General features: G+C 47.5%; 1 protein-coding gene across 1 annotated transcript; it reads left to right on the top strand.

The window, feature by feature from the left end:
* The first annotated feature begins 267 nt into the window (after window positions 1-267).
* B3gnt6 (UDP-GlcNAc:betaGal beta-1,3-N-acetylglucosaminyltransferase 6) lies at window positions 268-10,043 on the top strand. Its single transcript, XM_060367611.1, has 2 exons — window positions 268-312; window positions 7,338-10,043. Exon 2 carries the CDS (start codon window positions 7,554-7,556, stop codon window positions 8,727-8,729), a length of 1,176 nt encoding a protein of 391 aa, XP_060223594.1. The 5' UTR covers window positions 268-312; window positions 7,338-7,553; the 3' UTR covers window positions 8,730-10,043.
* The last annotated feature ends 10,675 nt before the right edge of the window (window positions 10,044-20,718 follow it).

The raw sequence follows: 20,718 nt of genomic DNA, 5'->3' as shown, positions 1-20,718 counted from the left end.
AGATGCCTTGTTCATCCTGTTTGTAGTCCCTGGAAGAATACACAGCAAAAATCTGGGTAGAGGGGTCAGAGGAGAGACTCCCAGGGGCGGCAACATCCAGGCTTGATCTGAAAGAGCAAGCACTTAGTTTCACCGATTAAGGAAGCTTGTGGCCACCTTTACCCTACCCTGAGGAGGAGGAGTGATGGACTGGGATTGGTCAAATGAAAAACACTAAACTAAGCCACTGTCAGAGGGGTGGAACCCGGTGTATAGCAAGCTGAGCCAGCCTGGGATTTCACAGGCCTGATTCTCCTTTCTCAAACACACAAGGTAAGATGGAGTGGGTAGGGTCTTTTATTGAGAAGGGACATATTTATTTGTGTGTATGAAAGAGAGAGGGGTCAGGGGGAAGGAGAGAGAGAGAGAGAAAACATGTGGAGGTCAGAGGACAACCTGCAGGAGTTAGTTCTCTAGTTCTACCATATAAGTCCTGGTGATTGAACTTTGGCTGTCAGGCTCTACAGCAGGGTCATCTACTGAACCACTTGCCAAAACCTGGGGTTATACGTTTGGGGGATTAATTGTACCCTCCTCTCACTGCACTCTCTTCTTAGAGAAGAAAATTGCACAGTTCATGCAGCCCCAAGGGCCTCATGGGGTGCTGGGGAGAGGCAACGAGAAAGCAAAAGTTACTTTGCTTGTCATGTCTTCTGTTAAAAATGCTCCCCTGGGACACTATGGGATGCTGCTGGGTGCTGGAGGGTGGCCCTGCCATCTGGGCATCAAACCAGAGGAGGAAATAGCCAAAGCAGTTCTCAGGAAGGAAGAGGGTAAATCCAGAACAGATAGGCCTGTATTACGAGGGCAGAACACTAAGCAGTGAGCTGCAGCCAGAGGACCACAAAGTGCCCGTGGAAGGGTGGAGTCGGTACTTCAGAGGATGTGACTTGGCCAACCTGGCCTCACAAGGCACACCTATTAGCACTAACGTTACTGTGCTGCTCAACCCACGGCAGCCAAACTTCTAAATACTTAGTCCCGTCAACTCACAGCATGAGCTGCTGAGACGACCTGCCCAGTCCCACAGTCAAGGCTCAAGAGACAGACTGCCCTCTTTCGTCCAAGCTCAGTAGCCACAGCATCAAGAAGGAGAGATCTGTTGACCTGGACTTACCAGGAAGTGACTGGAGGAGCTAGTGCTGGAGCTGAGGACAAGCTGAGGGAGGGAGCAAGGGCCCAAAGAGAGCAGCTTTAGCTGTAGCGCTTCCAGGCACCTGGAAGAGTAGTTTTAGAAAAGGGAGGTCCAGCAAAAATGGCCAAAGAGAGGACAGTTGGTGTCAAGTTAGAGCCAAGTCAGAGGTTGTACATCCTGGAGAGAGCCAGCTCCACCCTCAGAAAGGGCCTGCCCTTCCCCACTCATTATTTCCCTCCTTTTACACTGAAAGTTGGCTAAGCTCCAGGCTCTTCAGCTTTACCTAAGTGCTCTCTTCGTTGAAACAAGATTTACTGGTTCAAAGATACATTGAAACGGTGAAATATTTTTCTTTCTAGAAATAACTTGACACACAAAAAAAGTGAAAAACATGAATTGAAAAAATAAACCAGTCTTGCTATGTATAGACTAGGGTGTCTCAGTCTCCTGAAGGCTGATTTGCATGACCACCTGGCTTAGAGAAATGCTTTTAAATTGTGTTTTAAAATGAGAATGGTAGTAGGTGCCTATAACCCCAACACCAAGGATGTGAAGGCACGGAGATCAGAAGTTCAAAACTAGTCTAAATCATATAAAACCCTGTCTCAAAAAAGCTAAAATAATCTGGGCTTGGTGGTGCATCCCTTAAATCCCAGCTCTTCGTGAGTTTGAAGCTAGCTTTTTCTACATAGTTTCAGTCCAGCCAATCTCAAAAAATAAAAGTGAACCTAATGTTTAATAGTTAATTAGCATTTGTAAAGCATTTTAACATTTGTATGATCACTGAGAGGTGTGATTAATGTTTTTCAGGGAGGAAACTCAAACTTGGGAGCTTAACTAACCCATGGAAAAAGCTGAGACTCAAGCCCAGTTATTCAGACTCCAGATCCTACGTTCATTCATTGTATTCTTTTATTCACTGAAAAGATATTTATAGGCTGTCAGTATAGCTCAGTTGGTAGAGTGCTTGCCCAGCATGTATGAAGCAGTGGGTTCCATTCCCAGTACCACATACTCTGGCCATTGTGGCACATGCCTGTAATTCTAGCACTTGGGAGGTAGAGGCAGAGGGATCAGAAGTTCAAAGTTACCTTAGATACATGAGTTTGAAGGCCAGGCTGGAGTACTTAAGACCTTGTCAGAAGAAAAGGGGCAGGGAGAAGAAAAGGAAGGAAGGAAGGCCAGGGGGGGGGGGGGGGCGAGGAAAGGGAGAGAGAAAGATAAAAAAAATAAAATAAAATCACTGGCCCAAATTTGCCAGACCTGGGAGTATGCACTGAATGGCTATGACAGAAACATGTCTCTCCTCTAGCGCATCAACACTGAGTCAGGACTGTAAGCAAAGCAGTGGAAATCTACAGCTGGCTTTTCTTTTCTTTTCTTTTTTCTTTCTTTATTAATTATACTTTATTCACTTTGTATCCCCCCTGTGGCTCTCTCCCTCCTCCCATCCCAATCCCTCCCTTCCTCCACTCTCTGCATGCATGCCCCTCCCCAAGTCCACTGATAGCAGAGGACTTCTTTTCCTTCCTTCTGATCCTAGTCAATTAGGTCTCATCAGGAGTGGCTGCCTTGTCTTCTTCTGTGGCCTGGTAATGTTGCTTCCCCCTCAGGGGGAGGTAATTAAAGAGCAGGCCAATCAGTTCATGTCAGAGAAAGTCCCTGTTCCTATCACAATGGAACCCACTTGTATACTGAACTGCCATGGGCTACATCTGTGCAGGGCTCTTAGGTTATTTCCATGCATAGTCCTTGGTTGAAATAGCAGTCTCAGGAAAGACCCCTGTGCTCAAATTTTTGGTTCTGTTGCTCTCCTTGTGGAGTTCCTGTCCTCTCCAGATCTTACTGTTTCCTAAGATTCCCTGCACTCTGCCCAAAGGTTGCCCATAAGTCTCAGCATCTACATTGATAGTCTGCAGACAGAGCTTTTCAGAGGCTCTCTGTGTCAGGCTCCTGACTTGTTCCCTCTTTTCTCCTTCTTCTGATGTCCAGCCTCTTTGCCTTTCTGGATAGGAGTTGAGCATTTTAGCAAGAGTCCTCCCTCTTGATTAGTTTCTTTAGGTGTACAGATTTTAGTAGGTTTATCCTATATCATATGTCTATATGAGTGAGTATATACCGCGTGCATCTTTCTGCTTCTGGGATAGCTCACTCAGGATGATCTTTTCCAGATCCCACCATTTACCTGCAAATTTCATGATTTCCTTGTTTTTTTATTGCTGAGTAATATTCCATTGTGTAGATATACCACAATTTGTGCATCCATTCCTCCACTGAGGGGCATCTGGGCTGTTTCCAGCTTCTGGCTATTACAAATAGGCTGCTACAAACATGGTTGGGCAAATTTCCTTATTGTGTACTTGAGCTATATGCCTAGGAGTGGTATAGCTGGATCTTGAGCAAGCGCTATTCCTAGTTGTCTGAGAAAGTGCCAGATTGCTTTCCAGAGTGGTTGTACAAGTTTACATTCCCACCAGCAGTAGAGGAGGGTTCCCCTTTCTCCACAACCTCTCCAGCATGTGTTGTCTCTTGAGTTTTTTATCTTAGCCATTCTGATGCGTGTAAGGTGAAATCTTAGGGTCGTTTTGATTTGCATTTCCCTGATGGCTAATGAGGTTGAGCATTTCTTTAAGTGTTTCTCTGCCATTCGATATTCCTCTGCAAAGAATTCTCTGTTTAGCTCTGTACCCCATTTTTTTTAATTGGATTACTTGATTTTTTGCTGTTTAACTTCTCTAGTTCTTTATATATACTGGATATTAGCCCTCTGTCAGACATAGGGTTGGTAAAGACCCTTTCCCAATCTGTAGGCTGTCATTTTGTTCTGATGACAGTGTCCTTTGCTTTACAGAAGCTTTTTCAGTTTCATGAGGTCCCATTCATTGATTGTTGCTCTTAGAGCCTGTGCTGTTGGGGTTCATTCAGGAAGTTGTCTCCTGTGCCAATGAGTTCAAGGGTGTTCCCCACTTTTTCTTCTAATCGGTTTAGTGTGTCTAGTTTTATGTTGAGGTCTTTGACCCACTTGGACTTCAGTTTTGTGCAGGGTGATAGGTATGGATCTATTTGCAGTTTTCTACATGTAGACTTCCCGTTCGGACAGCTGGCTTTTCTAACTTATCAGGAGCACCACTGATAAGTGTGTGTACATTCCTCTACGTGTCACAGCAGCTAACTGCTGCCCCTGTGCCCTGGGCCCCTGCTCTGTGCTCACTCAGCTAGACACTGTATGGATTGCAGTACACAGTGCTAGAGCACAGTCCATCCCTGCAACACTAGCATTGATACGTATGTATGTGTCTATGTATGTCTATGTATATATATGAAAATACATGTTGAGCACATGTTCTAGAATTCTTCAGCACTTGATAGTCATAGTAACATTTATTGAACACTTACCGCGTACCAAATACTATACTGTTATTATTTTCCTTTTGGTTTTAAAAATTATTTATTGTCACTATTGTTTATAAGATTATTTGTAATATATATGCCATGGCATAGGTGTAAAGGTTAGAGGGCAATCTCTGGGAGTCATTTCTCTCTCTCCACCATGTGGATCCCAGGGAGCTAATTCAGGACATCGGGCTTAGTAGTAAACACCTTACTCCACCAAGCCATTTCACTGGCCCTCTTTGAGTCTCACTCGGTAGCCTAGGCTGGCTCTGAACTTGTCATCTTCCTACTCAGCCTCCTCAATCTCTGGCTCCTGTACTGAATTATTTATACATATTACTATTTGCTTGTCATTAAAAGTCCCAGGAGGACCAGGTAGGTAACTTTAGTGGCACTGCACTTGTTCAGTGTGTGCAAGGCCTTTGGTTTGATTTCCCTATACCAGACACACCAAAAAATAAAAGGAAAGAAAACAACAAACAAAAATCCTCTTTAGAGGACCTGGGTGTGGTGGCATATACCCATAATTTCAATACTTGGGAGGCTGGGGCAAGAAGGTCTGGAGTTTGAAACTAGCCTAGACTACAGAGTGAGACCATGTCTCAAACTAAAATTAAAAACAAAAAAACAAAGACTTTTGAGGGCTAAGTATGAAACAAGCCTATGTCTGCATGGTATGAAATCATGCAGCTGGAAAGTGGGATTTGAACCCAGACAGACAGCATTCACCACACCAAACCATCTCCTCAGCCTATAATGGTGAAGAACACAGATTCCATCATTGCCCCGGAGGTGCTGGTGGGCCAGAAGGGAAGTCAGAGAGAAATTACAGCATGCCTGCTCTCCTTTGATCTCCCCTGAGGCTTTCTCAATGTCTTACTTCTTCAAGTGTACCACAAGATGAGCAAGGTAGGAGTGCTCAGGTTGGTAAACAGCGCAGGATAGAATTCCAGGGCGAGAAGAGATGTGACAGACAGCTAGGTGAGAGAGGATGGTGTGTATGCCCTCAGTGTTCAAAGTTTACTCCCACTGTCTTACACAAGGAGTGGCAGCTGGCCATTCCAGTAATCCTAGAACTAAAAAGTGAAGGAAAACCAGATGGTGGTGGCCCAGCACGCTGGAAGGAAGATCTTACTTGAGTTCAAGGCCAGCCTGGTCTACCGAGCAACTTCCAGGATAGCCAAGGTCACACAGAGCAACCCTGTCTTGGAAAACCAAGAGAGAAAGGGAGGAAGGAAGGGAAGAAAGAGAAAAAGATGTCTTAATGTTATTATTGCTGTGATCAAATAGCTTGGGGAAGAAAGGATTTGTTTGGCTTACTTTTCATGAATAGTCCACTGAGAGAAGCCAAGGCCGGAACTCAAAGGGCAGGAACCTGGAGGCAGTAGCTGATGCAGAGGCCATGGAGGGGTGCTGCTTACTGGCTTGCTTCCTCTGGCCTGCCCAGCCTGCTCTCTTACAGAACTCAAGACCACCAGGTCAGGGATAGGACCACCCACAATGGACTGGTCCTCCTTCATCCATCACTGATTAGGAAATGTTCTACAGGCTGCCCCACAGCCTGATCTTACGGAGACATTTTCTCAACTGAGGTCCCCTCCTTTCAGATGACTTTCGTCAGGTTGACATAAAAACCAGCCAGCACAGAAGAGAACGGGAATTTAAAGCTCATCATCCTTGACTACAGCATGGGCTTTGTATGGTCCATGTATACAAAAGAAATATACACACGAAAAGAGTGACAGTGCTGTGTGACAGTGCCGACACGCACAATTAAGTAGTGAAATTTTTCTGGCAAGGCTTGAGCAGGCTACCTGCCAGAAAGGGTCTGACCTTGACAGACCTTGACAGCTTGGAAAATAACGAATACCAACAGGTAGACACAGGAGGATGGCAAAGAGTCATAATCTGATATCATTCGGTGGCCACAGACACTCAAGTCTCACCACACTTTCTGGAGCCCAGTAATGTAATCCTTCATTAGAGGTGAAAACAGTGGGGCCAGAGGTCTGACTGGCTTCATTGCGGTGCAGTTTTAAGCAGTGACCAAGAAATGTAGGTTAGTTCATGACCTGGCCCCATGCCTCCTTAATTGATCATCTGCATAGTGTTTATTGACCAGAAGCTGAATCTAAACCCAAGCAAGCAGTATTTGCTCCACTATATTGTCCTCCCAGACAGCACTGGATCCAGCTAGACAGAGATGGAGAGGAAGGGATAAACCTGAGAGAACTGTAGAGTCAGCAGAGTGTGGAGAGATACACCCAGAAGAGGACCCGAGAGAGGCATGGGGCTTCTGGTGGAGCAAATGGGTGAACCACTGACAGAGAAAGGGCTGGATGGAAAGAAGGTGGAGACTGACTTTGAGCATGTGTCGTCATGGGTAACATCAGGAGGGCATGCATCAGCCCTGATAAACACAGCTATGAGGGCGAGAGCACTCTCAACTGTGGGACACCTAAGAGGCTCACTATCCACAGGAATTTGGGCTCCACCCCAGTCCCCTTCCTTGTTCTGTTTTGGTTCACTGATTCTCCTGCCTCCGCCTCTGTGAATGTTGGGATTACAAGTTTGAGCCACCATACCCAGGTTATGTATTGCTGGGCACCCAAACCAAGACCGCCTTCATGCTAGACAGCATTGTGACAACTGAAGCAGGCCCTTTTGTTTTGTTGGTTTTCTTGGTTGGTCATTAGGTTGTTTTGTTGTTGTTTGCTTGCTTGCTTTTGAAACAAACATGTAACCAGTTTGGTCTCGACTCATTCCGTAGTGAAGGATGAGCACAGCTCTGGATTCTCCAGCCACTTTCATCTTGTGTTCTCAAAGACTACAGGCATGCACTGCAAGTCTCGGCTTCCTGTAACCCCTTAGCAGAGTTGAGAAGAGGCCGAACTGGATTCTGGGGGAGACCTGATGAGGAGAGAGGCATTCCACTAGTATCAAAGATTCCTGGCTCATCTTTGATTTGCTTCCCCAATCCCCCCCGATGGCTTTGCCCAGCCGCAGGTCCAAGAATCCCAACACACTGGCTTTTCTTCTGGCGGGGGTGACTTTCGTGGTGCTGCACCAGTGGCTCCTTCAGCAGCCCACGCAGGAACAACCCCAGGAATCCACGGCTGCTCCCCGGTCTTCTGCTGCTGCGGTGCAGCCTTCCCCGCTCCTCCCAGTGCCGGCGTGCGTGGCCAACGCCTCCGCGAACCTCACTGAGGGCTTCCAGCTGCTGCCGGCTCGGATCCAAGACTTCCTGCGCTACCGCCACTGCCGCCGCTTCCCGCAGCTGTGGGACGCGCCCCACAAGTGCGCGGGCCCCCGCGGCGTCTTCCTGCTGCTGGCCATCAAGTCGTCGCCCGCCAACTTCGAGCGGCGGGAGCTGATCCGGCGCACGTGGGGCCAGGAGCGCAGCTACGGCGGCCGGCAGGTTCGGCGGCTCTTCCTGCTGGGGACCTCCCCCCCGGAAGAGGCGGCGCGCGAGCCCCAGCTGGCGGACCTGCTGCGCCTGGAGGCTCGCGAGAGCGGCGACGTGCTGCAGTGGGGCTTCTGGGACACGTTCCTCAACCTCACGCTCAAGCATCTGCACCTGCTCGACTGGACGGCGGCGCGCTGCCCCGGCGCCAGTTTCCTGCTCAGCTGCGACGACGACGTCTTCGTGCACACCGCCAACGTGCTGCAGTTCCTGGAGGTGCAGCCGCCGGAGCGCCACCTCTTCGTCGGGCAGCTCATGGATGGCTCCGTGCCCATCCGCCACAGCGGGAGCAAGTACTTCGTGCCCCCGCAGCTCTTCCCGGGCGAGGCCTACCCTGTGTACTGCAGCGGCGGCGGCTTCCTTCTGTCCAGCCTCACGGCCCGCCACCTGCGCAGGGCGGCGCGCCGCGTGCCGCTCTTCCCCATCGACGACGCCTACATGGGCATGTGTCTGCAGCAGGCCGGCCTGGCGCCCAGCGGCCACGAAGGCATCCGGCCCTTCGGCGTGCAGCTGCCTGGCGTGAAACGCTCGTCCTTCGACCCCTGCGTGTACCGCGAGCTGCTGCTGGTGCATCGCTTCGCGCCTTATGAGATGCTGCTCATGTGGAAGGCGCTGCACAACCCGGAGCTGCATTGTAGCCACAGACGCGATGCGGGGTCTCCCGAGGGCAGAGGGGAGCCGAACCCTGATGCACACTGATATTACCTTGAGGACGGATCTGGAAAACACTATCCTAGTGCATGTTCCTGGCCTCACCTTCAGGGGTTCTGGCCCAATTTTGGTCAGGGGTGGCTTCAGACATATCTAGGTGGTGTTTTTCTTGTTTTAAGCCAACTCCTAAGACCTCTGGGCTGGGAATATTTATCTGTTCCTCCTCACCTAGCAGCCTTCCAGCTTTCCGTTCTCCATTCATTGTGGGCAGCCAGCGAGGTATGGCGGCCAAGTTCAGTGTCACCTGTCAAGCGCAGCGCAGTTCTGAATTGCCATTTCCACCGTTTCCTCCACCAAAGAGCAGAGCGCCAAGAAGCCAGTTTACACTGGGAACTAAGGGGTGCCTTGTGAGGGCGAAGTGAAAAGTGAAGATCCTCCAGGGCAGCAGGAGGAGGCGCCCTCGCAGCCACCGTTCTGGAGCCCTGACTGTACCCAGTAGCTTCAGCCTTGCTTCCCCAAACGCTTTAGAAAGGGCATGGCTGAATGGACAGTGGCAATCTGTCCCAGTGCTGTGGATTAGATCTGTGAGAACATTGTTATTAGCCTCCTGTTGCTGCTGTAACAAATTCCCTTTCCAGCTTTCCAAGCCTGGGACAAACCCACTTATCCTGCAGTTCTCTGACAACACAGGTCTCACTAGGCTAAAGTCAGTGTGTTGGTAAGACTGTTTACCTACCTAAGTATTCTAGGGGAGAGCCTAGATGGAGAACCATAAGATAGATTCTCCTTATTCCCTACCTTCTAGAGGGAGACCTCCTTCATCTCCAAAACCAGCAATGCTACACTGCTCTACAGCCAGATATCTCCCTGACTCTTATTTCTCCACTCACTGCTCCCCTTCCCTAGAGCTAAAATTGAGTCCACTTGGGTTATCCAGGCTTAGCTTCCCATCTTGTTTGTTAAGACAAGGTCTCATGTAGCCCAAGCTGCCCTGAAGCTTGCTATGTGATCAACCATGATCTTGAACTCCAGAGCCTCCTTCTTCACTTCCCAAAGTGTGCGTTACAGGTTTGTCTCCACACCCAGCTATTATCTTCGGGCTGTAAACCCGGCTCTCTAGCAATAGCATTGTTCATATTTTCGTTCACATGTCACCTAATTTAGTCACAGGTTCCAGAGATTAGGGTGTGGACATGCTTGGCGGACCATTGGTTCCGTCTACCAGGATGCCAATATACACTGTGGAATAAAAAATAAACGAAGGAAATGAATGAGTGACAGAGGCCTTTGCCCCTCAGCAAACAGTACTGATGCCAGCCCTTATTGAGGACAAGTGAGCATCATTAAATCTGAATTCCCTGCTTTGATGCCTTGTTTTCAGCCCCCTGACAAAAAGTTGTCTTCATTTGAGGGTAAAAATATTAAGATTCTGGCATTTCATAGGTGGGAAGGCAACAGATTTGAGTGTGTCATGTGACTCTGGGACCTGGCCACTCGTCTCTGAGGCTGGATTGCTCTGGTGTCCAAGAAAAGGAAAGATCCCTGGGTCCAGGGAGCCCCAAGCATGCCCATCGCCTCCTCCTGGCCCATGCGTCGCCAGGGAACGAGCCTGCCTCACTGGCCATCTCTCCTTGGTGGTGCTAGGCTGGTCAGCTGGGCTGAGATTTCCAAGAGGCCAGTTCCAACTGGGATCCAGAAAAGCATGGAGCTCTGGGCATCGTTAGATTAGCGGGTGGGGAACTGGATCATACCTCTATACCTCGTGTCATTCGCCCTCCTTCTGCACCCAGTCACCGCAGGGGGAGGCCACCCTCTGATGCTCCCGACTCCTTTGAAAAGCTCAACATACTCTGATATCTCAGCGACCCCAGGAGTTGGGAAAGGAGAGATGTTTCTGACTCAAGACAATAGATCCAAAAATCCTACTTAAATATGATAGCGACTAGAAGGGTGTGGTGATACTTGCCAAAACCCGCAGCATTCAGGGGGCTGAGGCACACAGGGTCCTGAGTTCTGAGCCTGGGCTAAACCTCCTATAGCAAGACCTTTTCTCAAAAAGAAAGGAAAAAGAAAAACCTAGGCTTGCCTGGAACTGGAGTTGAGTTGAGGATAGCCTTGAAATACTGGTTTTTCTGCCACCATCTCCCAATTCCTGGGATTATAAAATGGCTCCACCATAGCCAGCCCCCAAAATTATTTTTAAAGGCCCAGAAGTTGGGGCTGGAACCATGGCTCTGCAGGTAAAGACACTTGCTGCTAAGCACTTGCTCACTCATCCAGACAGCATATACACAAAAAAATCAAGGTATGAGGCGGGTTTGTTTGTTTTGTTTTTGTTTTTGTCTTAGAAGGGACAGCAGTGATGACTCTGTGCTTAAGAGGTCTTACTGCTCTTGCAGAGGTCTTACTGTTCTGTTCCCAGGCCACATAGTGGCTCAAACGGTCTAGAATTCCTGTTCCTGAGATTCAGTGCCCTATTCTGGTCTTTGGATCACGAGGCATCTATGTATGTGGTGCTCATGAACTCACCCAGGTACATATACTTTTTTTTTTAAAGCCTCGGAAGTTTACAGCTAAATCAAATTAACTTTCTCTTAAAGTATCTATTTATTTACTTATTTATTTATTCATGATATTATTATTGCCCACAATTGCCTGCATAGCTGAGGATGGTCCTGAATTTTTTATCTCCTGCCCCAGATTTCCAAGTGCTGCTTTTCTAGATTCTTCTGTAAGGCTCTCAGCTCCTCCCCACATTCTGAAATAAAAATCTTACATGATGTAATCACACAATTTTTTTAAACTTCAATATTTTGCTTAATTTCATATAAAATCTAAATAAAAGAAAAATGCATTAAAGTAAGTATAGCTTGGGCATATTAAAAATCTTCTCTATTCTCAAATATTCTTCTAGAGGACAGAATGCCCTCTCAAGAATGGTTAGGCCAAATATAGAAAACCCTCACAGATAATAACTGATTTAAATTAGTAAGAAAATATGTCTTTTTGCAAATGCAGAATCAATGTAGTTCCTCTGTCAAAAAGCCAAGAAGGAGAAGCTTGCTAGTACTTTGTTGGTGTTGTTTGGGTTTGGTTTCATTTGCTTATTTTGGTGTTTTGATGCAAGGTCTTGCCCTGTTGCCCAGGCTGGTCTCAAGCAGATTGCCGGAAGATTGCCAGGAACATTGCCTGAGTTCTAGGCCAGCCTAGGTTACAGAGCAAGTCTCCAAAAACAAAACAAAACCTTGTTAAACATCCGTATAAGAGAAACCAAAGGTACTTGGGTGGGGACTGACTATGGGAAGACTTGTACAAAGACCGTACAATGTCTTAAGATCGTTTTAAATATGTAAGTTAATGTCTAGAGACGGCATGTCATCAAGTTACAGCTAAATCTGATTCACTGGTTTCTCATCACCAGAAACAGGGACTGTTAGACTGTTACGGCCTCCATTTGGCTACGGTGAGGACTGACGCCAGGTAGGGAGGAGACTTCTTCAGGATCAGAGGGTATATAGCTCTTCAGGGACTAAGTACCCCACCTCCTGGCTGCCCCTGGGCTCTGACCAGTACCCCAGGCCCAACACCTGCTGGTCTCAGTCCCTGCGATGAGAGCTGCAGATCCCAGCCTGGAGCTTCAGAGAGGAAGCAGGCAGCAATCCAGTTGTTCATTATCTTTATACCCTCCCTTTGCCCCGTAGTGCTGGGAGAATTGCCAATCCTTCTGCCTTAAATCAATATGGGAGTGAAAGGTCTTCTCCGCCCTGTGACAGTCATTTCAGACTAACCCTGGCTGGTGCAGGCTGCCTGTCCCCCACCCACTGACAACAACTCCATTATCACAGCTTCCCTCAATACAAGAGCTATCTTCCCAGATTAACCCCGCGGCTCCCAAGAACTCGGATGGCATCAGTTTTTAAAATGCCATCCTTGCTTTTTATTCTCACCCTCAACAATTTTAAGCAGAGTGAAGACTGAGTGGAGATTTGTGGCCCCTGGCTGCTGGGGCAGAAGGAAGGACGGGAGAGAGTGGGGGAATGGTGACCTGAGGGAGGAAGAAGAGGAGGCCTCTAAGGATTAGAAGGAACTTGGGGCCTTGTCGGATGGATGGGAGGAAGTATCCTTGGGCTTCAAGTAAGGTGAGGTTGATTCCTAAATGGTGGTTATGCTGGGGGTTGGGGGGAGGGAGGCATGGTGGGGAGCAGGTGCTTGACAGGCCAGGGACACAGGCTGGCTGGGTTTGGCTTTGGCATTATGACTAAAGATGTGAGATCGAGAAGGCAGGCCCTATGAGCTAGAGCTCAGAGAACATCAGGCACCTGAGCTTGAAGGGTTCTGGAGACTCTGGAAGCTCCTAAGGGACGTGGAGTTCCCTGACACCCACACTCAGAGATGAGGACAGCTGCCTGGGTGCTGAGACTCCAGTGAGCAGCCCCCTAACCCCAGCTCACTTGTGTGTCTCAGGGGCCCAGTGTTGTGAACTAGCACTTTACCCCATGCCTTTGGCATAGAAACATCTGTGGGGTTCAAAGGCTTCCTCTTCGAGTGAACCTTACTATCCCCAAGCTTCAAGGGACACCAGATCCACTCCTGCCTGACAGCCCTTAAGAACCACTTGGACCCCCTCAGCACCCCATGAAACCACCTACCTCACAGTAATGAGGCACTCACACAGAGCAGAGTCCAGGCTAGAGAGAGACTGTTCTACCTGCCAGAGACAGGGGCATGGATGGGTGTCCCCACTCCAGGATGGGCTGTCTCGGTGCTCTGAAAAGCAGTGTGGCAGCTCTTCAACAGTTAAACATTGTTGCCAGAATGTAGTGGTAGCACCTGGTTCACTCCTGCCATGCTAGCCCTTGGGAGGCTGAGGCAAGAGATGGAGTTCAAGGTCAGACAGTGCTACAGCACAGTAAGACTCTTTTTAAAAAATAACAAATAAGGGGGCTGAGATGGCTCAGCACTTAAGAGTACTGTTCTTCCAGAGATCGTGGGTTCAATTCTCAGCAACCACATGGTTATAAAGGGTTCACAGCCCTCTATAAAGGGATCTGATGCCCTCTTCTGGCTTGCAGGTGTATATGCAGACAGAGCACTCGCATTAAAATAATAGATAGATAGATAGATACATAGATACATAGATAGATATATAGATGGATACATAGATACATAGATAGATACATAGATGGATACATAGATACATAGATAGATACATAGATGGATACATAGATACATAGATACATAGATATAGATAGATAAAATCCAAGTGGGTGTGGTAATCTCAAGTGTTTCGAAGTAGAAGCGGAAGCGGAAGCATCAGGAATTGAATGCCACCCTCAACTACATGGAAACTTTAAAGGTAGGCTGGATTACATACATGAGCCCTTGAGAAAGCATGCATAGGTTCTTACTACCAAACCTGAGGATATGAACTCAGTCCCTGAGTCCCACATGGAAGAAGGAGAAAACCAACTCCTGCAAGTTGCCCTTTGACCTCCACACTTGCCCCCCCACCATAAATGATTATTTAATTATTTATTTTTAAGTTTTACATGTATGAGTGTTATATCTGCATATAAGTTTGTATACTACATTCCTAAATAATTGTTTTTAAGTTAAATGTGTTGGTGGCTGGAGAGATGGCCCAGCAGGTAAGAGCACTGTCTGCTCTTCCAGAGAGCTGGGTTCCATTCCCAGCACCAGCTCAGAACCATCTGTAACTCTAGTTCCAGGGGATCCAACACTGTCTTCTGGCCTTCAAAGACAAAAGGCATGCATGCGTGTCACAGACATACATGTGGGAAAAACACCCAGACACATTAAACAATAATAAAAACAGATAAATAATTAAAATCAAACATGAGACACTGTGGTTGCGATCCATTGTCATGAGAGAGCACGTGCTTCCATACCTGAGACCCTGAGCCCCACTTTCATCACCAGATACAAACAGAACCACGTGGAATTACCCTGGAACCACAGTTCTGCCCCTGGACACCCCTGTGAGAGTTGGAAATGTGCACCCTCCCAAAAGCTCTTCCGCGAATGTGTGTGTAACAGGACCCAGACTTAGTAGGCCCTTGGCACAACTGACTCCATGGTGGAAGTGCCATTCAGACGGTAAAGCTCAGCTTGTACTGAGCACCACCTGCCACAACTGAATTCCTCAAATCCCGTAGTTGTGGGAACGTCTCTACATGCACTAACCTTTCTTTTGGCTTCTGCAGTTCCGCTTCTGGCTAACTGTTCTTGCTAAATGAAGTCTGTCAAGCCAGGGTATGTTGGCTTAAAAACTCCCCTTGAGAAAGGCTCGGTGCTATGCCGAGGTCCCAAACAATCACTATAGTTGCTGTCTGGCTCATAAAGACTTTCTGTTGGCCTAAACCCCTGTCCAAGCAGTCTTCGCTGGTGAATACCCCACCAGAGAAGTGTACAGCATTAGTATTCACAGTAGCCAAAAAGTAGCCGCCCACCAACACATGAACCGGTAAACACAATCTGCATATTTGCACAATGGGCTATTATCCAGCCATAAACAGGAATAAAGTCCTGATTCATGCCCCAACATGACAACACTATGCTAAGGGAAAGACTGCGGAAACAAAAGGCCACATGTATGATTCCATTATGTGAAACATTCCCAAGTCCAAAGAGCCAGAGAGTGGATTAGCTGCTGCCCAGGGCAACTCAGGAAGGGATGGGGCATGACTGCAGGTGAGCACTCAGGTTCTCTTGGGGCAAAGAACACGTTCTGTAGTTTACTTGCGGCGATGGCTGTGCAGTTTGAAATATTAAACCACTGAGTTTCATACTCTCAAGAATTATCATCCCGTGTTGGGCTTCCGTAGGCTAAGCTAATGTTCTGTAAGACTGATTCACACCCTGCCCCCAGCCCCTAAAGACCGAGTTTTATGATAAGTAAATTGTATCTCAATAATAATTCTTTTAAAGTTGGAACAGTGTCCCTCCCTCCTCTTCCCTGCTCTCCCACCCCGTTCACTTCCTCCCACACCTCTGCACCTGCCTGGTTGGAAACCAAGCCGCCTTTGTTCCTCAGCTATCTGTCCCAACCTCCTCCGCACAGGCGAGCCGTGTTGCGCTGAGGCTGCTTCCTGACATGGAGGGCACTGCTTTTTATTTTTATTTATTTGGTTGTCTTGAGCCAGAGTTTCACCGTATAGCTCAAGCTGGCCTTAAAGGTGAGGTGCTTCTCCTACCTCAGCTGGGGTGACAGGGAAGGCGCTGCCATGCTGTGATCGTTTGAATGAGAACAGACCTCATGGACTCACATGTTTGAAAGACGGGAGAGGGGGGGTGTTTGTTGCAGGAGGCCTCTCACCGGAGTGAGGTTTCAGAAGTCTATACCATTCTCAGCGCTCTCTCTCTCTCTCTCTCTCTCTCTCTCTCTCTCTCTCTCTCTCTCCTTCTACTTGTGGATATGTTACTGCTGCGGTACCATGCTACCCTCTGTGACGGTCACGGACTCTGATCCTCTGGGGCTGTAAGCTGCCTTGGTCACGGTGCCTCTTCACAGCAGTAGAAAAGTAACTAAGACACCATCTCAGACTTTTTTATTCTCAGCCTTTCCTTTTTCTAGGGCTAGAAGGCAAGGTTTGCGCCACATCTCCAGCCCCAGCTGGCTTCTAATATCCAGCAACAAAGTGTGAACAGCATTTCAGAAAAGGATAGAATGAACGTCAACTCGAGGCCATTTTGTCCCCAGCACTGGCTTTGCATGGCATCTGATTCTACAAAGCACAACCTGACGTTTTATTATCTGTGCAGTGCCACTTGCAACTACTCCAAAACAGAAGCTGACTGTTTATTTTTGAGACAGAATCTCAACTGTGTAATCCAGCGTGACTGACTGTGAACTGTGAACTGTGTGTGTGTCTGTGTTGTGTGTGGAGGATAGAGGTCAAGCTTGGTATAGTCAATTGTTCTCCACGTTATCTTCTGAGACGGGGTCTCTCGCTGAACGTGGAGCTCCCCTCTTCAGCTCTGCTGGCCAACGCACTCCGGGGATTTGCTCATCTCTGCCTCCCCAGTGGTGGGACTATGATCACATGGCATCACGCATGGCTTGCTGGTTTCTTGCTGGGAATCAGAACCGAGGTTCTCATTCTTGCACGGTAAATGCCTTGCTGACAGAACAACCAGGGTTGCTCCCCAACCCCTGACTGACCTTTGATCTTCCTGCCTCAGTCTCCTGAGTGCTGAAGCCACAAATAGGCACCATCTCACCCAGCCCAACTATGAGCTCTTTGTTTCTCCCTGGACTCCTCACCTTGCATTCTTGACCCCTGTCCTGAGATGGCTGTATGGGACTGGTTAGCATGGCTGTCATAATGTCCCACCTCAAGACATCAGGCACTAAGAGCCTCTATTTTGACATTCCACATGTTGGGGGGGGGCACTCTGCAGGTTATATTTTTTATTTCAGTATATGTAAATGTATGTTGTGTGATGGGGGCTGTGAACATGCTTGGGGCATGTGTGTAAAGATCACAGTAATACCCTGGATGTCATTCCTCATCTTCCACCTTGTTTGAGATCATTGTTTGTCACTGTATACAGCAGGCTGACGGACCTGCGATCTTCTGGGAATTCTGTCTTTGTTCCCCATCTCACTGTGAGAGCACTGGGCTACAGGTGCACAGTGCTGCATCCAGCCTCACATGGGTTCTGGGGATCCAACCGGAAGTCCCCATGCTTGCCTAGCAAGGGCCTCAGCCACCGAGCCATCCCACCAGCCCTCGTCAATAATAGCGTGGCGATTTGGTTGGTGGGATTCTTCTTGCTACCAGATACCTAATAAGAAGCAACCTCGGGGAGGAGGGCTTTCTGTTGGCTTATAGGTTAAGGAGAGATACAGTCCATTGTGGATGGAAGGGAAGATGGCAGGAGCATGAGGTGGCTCGTCATACTGTGTCCACAGCCAGGAAGCAGACTGGGCAGGAGACGAGGCCAGGCTATCAAACCTCAAGCCCACCTGTTGTCTTTAACAAAACCTCAAACATTTAGTTTTACCAATGAAGACTGGAGATCCAGATGCTGGGGTGAAAGCCTGCTGGCTCGTAGAGGCAGAGAAGGCTCCCAGCTGACCTTCCTCCTCAGCCAATGTCCCAGAAGGTATGCTCCTTCCCCACGTCATCTCAAAAAACCCTCAAAACTAAATGTTCCTCTCCTTACTTCCTGTGCATCTCTCCCTCCATCTTCCTGACTTCCTCTTATGGTTGTTTTTCTTATGTTCATTCCCTGTCAACTAGTTGCTTGTTCTGCCTCGTGACCCATGGTTGATTTTATTTCATTCAAGCAGCAAGCTTTTGGATGAAAAGTGTGTTCTAGGACTGAGCCACACCACAACTAGAAACAGGGATTTCCAGTAAACAACACAATCCCGGTGTTCATATACTCTGCACCACTCACCCTCAGTAACCCACTTCCTCTAGCGAGGCCTTGCCTCCCAAAGGTCCTACAACCTTCCAAAACAATGTCGTCAGCTGAGGATCAAACACATGCACCAATGAGGGACATTTCACATTGAAGCCGCAGCACTCCACTCCTGGTCCCTCAAAGTTCATGGCCATCTCGTGGTACAATTTCAAAAGTCTCCATGTTCTTTAACAGTCCCAACGGTGTTCAAAAATCCAGGATCTCTTCTGAGGCTTGAGGTTGTCTCTTAACTGTGAGCCTCTGCAGAATAATAATGTAACAACAACAATGATACAAGTCACGTATCTCCAACATACAATATCATAAGAGTAAAATTTCTATCCGTAAAGGGAGGAATGGAGGATAGCAAAGAAAAGATCAGATCAAAGCAAAACCAAAACCCAGCAGGACAAATATCAAAGCCTGCAGTTCCCTTTCTGGTGTCTGCGGCTTGTCATGGAGTCGTCTTGGCTACAAAGAACCCGAGCAGGCTGCCCCTCCAGTCGGCTACCTGGCACACACAGCACCTCTCTCTTAGGTTGGCTTCGTTCATCTCATGCCTGCAGCTTTCCTTGTTTGCCTGTTTTTAGCAGAGAGCCCTTTATGATGGCTAATCTTCATTGTCACCCTCACACACCCAGGAGGAGGTAACATCAATTAAAGAATTAATGTCATCAGATTTGCCATGGGTATCTCTGTGGAGCACTTTTTGATTGCTACATTGGAGAGCCTACCCTGTGGGTGGTACTATGCCTGGGCAGGTGGTCCTGTGTCATACAAGAAAGTCAGCTGAGCAGAAGCAGGAAACAAGCCAGTAAGCAATAGTCATCCCTGGTCTCTGCTTCAGTTCCTGCCTCTAGGTTCCTGCACTGACTGCCCACATTGATGATTTTTAGCCTAGAAGTGTATGATGAAATAAACCCTTTTTCACTTTAGACTGCCTTTGGTTGTGGTTTTTATCAGAGCAACGAGGAAGCAAACTAAAAAACTCTTCTTTAGCATTCTGAGTACCCAGGACACAGCACTAGTTTTTTGTTGTTGTTGTTTGTTTTTGTTTTTTTCTTTAATGAGGATAATCCCTTTAACAACAACTGCTCTTGCATCTGTCTCACCTACAACTTTAAGCTCCCTCATTCCCCCACCAAACTACACATTTTCCTATCTTTCTACTCCACTGTTCTTCCTCTCTCTGTACAGCTGGATAAGAGCAATAAGCAATTGTCACTACTGTGAAGTCTTAGAAGTTCTTCTACCAAACAAATCAGCTCACTGTTTTTATTTTATCTAGTTTGGTTTCACTTGATGTCCAGAACATCAGCAGAATGTACCCAGATTCTTAACTGGAATGTGATACGAATGACTTCTAACCCAATTCCTGATAAGAGTCTTAATTCCCCTTTGAAACCTCTTGAGCTGGGCCTCCATTGTACACATCTCCCTTGGCAAACGGAGACTTCAAACTCCCATCAGAATGTCCTTTTGAGCTTCCCTTAAAACTTTCTAGAGGATTCTCTAGTCCATAACCCCAAGTTCTTCTACATTTTTCCTACAAACCAATTCCAAATGACCTAAGAATCAGCTGGTCAGATTTATTATTAAAAAAAAAAACCCACTCATGATACCAATTTTCTGTATTATCAGTTTTTATCTTTGCTATGACAAGCTGCTATTTAGAAAAAGCTTATTTTGACTTACAGTTTGATAAAGGACACAGTCCATCTTGATGGGAAGACATGATGGCAGGATCATGAGGTGGTTAGTCATACTAAGTCAACAGTTAGGAAGCACAGAATGGACAAGAGGTGGGCTGGGTTATAACATCTCAAGGCCATCTCCAAGTGACATACTTCCTCCTATGAGGCTTCACCTCCTGAAAGTTCCACAGCCTTCCAAAACAGCACCAACAGCCGGAGACCAATACATGAATCCATGCAGGGACACTTCACATTCACACAACACCTGTAGTCCCAGCACTCAGTAGGCTGAGATGGGAGAATAATTTGACCTTGGGAGTTCAAGGCCAGCCAAAATGATGAAAGAAAGAAAGAAAGAAAGAAAGAAAGAAAGAAAGAAAGAAGAAGAAGAAGAAGAAGAAAGAAAGAAAGAAAGAAAGAAAGAAAGAAAGAAAGAAAGAAAGAAAGAAAGAAAGAAGATCATTGCAAGTTTCACCTGGGAAACAGTCTAGCACTATTACACACAGGAACACTAATGACGGGCTCTTGCCTGTGCAGAGACAATTCTGTTCCCAGACATTGGTGAGGGGTGTAGGGCTCTAAGGGCTAGGTAGAATGGGTTGCCATATAAAAGATTCTGAGGAGCAGAAGGAACGAGGCTAGCCCCGGGAGAAATGAGTTCCCAGTTACAGGAAGTAGAGGGCAGACAGGGGGTCAAGGGACCCAACAAGATGGTCTCTCCCTGGAGGCCAGGAGAAAAGGAGGAGGAGGAAGAGAGACCCAACTCAAGAATGGATGGAAGCAGCATGGTTCTGTAGGTCTGGATCCCAGTTCTGCTGTTTACTAATTTTGTGACCTGGGGCATCTCCCTGAGATTCAGGTCTGTCACTGGCTAAGTGGGGCTAATGCTTGTGAGAATTTAATGGGAAAAC

This window comes from Meriones unguiculatus, chromosome 14 (genome assembly GCF_030254825.1).
Source record: "Meriones unguiculatus strain TT.TT164.6M chromosome 14, Bangor_MerUng_6.1, whole genome shotgun sequence".
In the NCBI taxonomy this organism is placed as follows: Eukaryota; Metazoa; Chordata; class Mammalia; order Rodentia; family Muridae; genus Meriones; species Meriones unguiculatus.
Note: the sequence above shows the minus strand (reverse complement) of the source record. Positions and strands in the feature narration are given on the sequence as shown.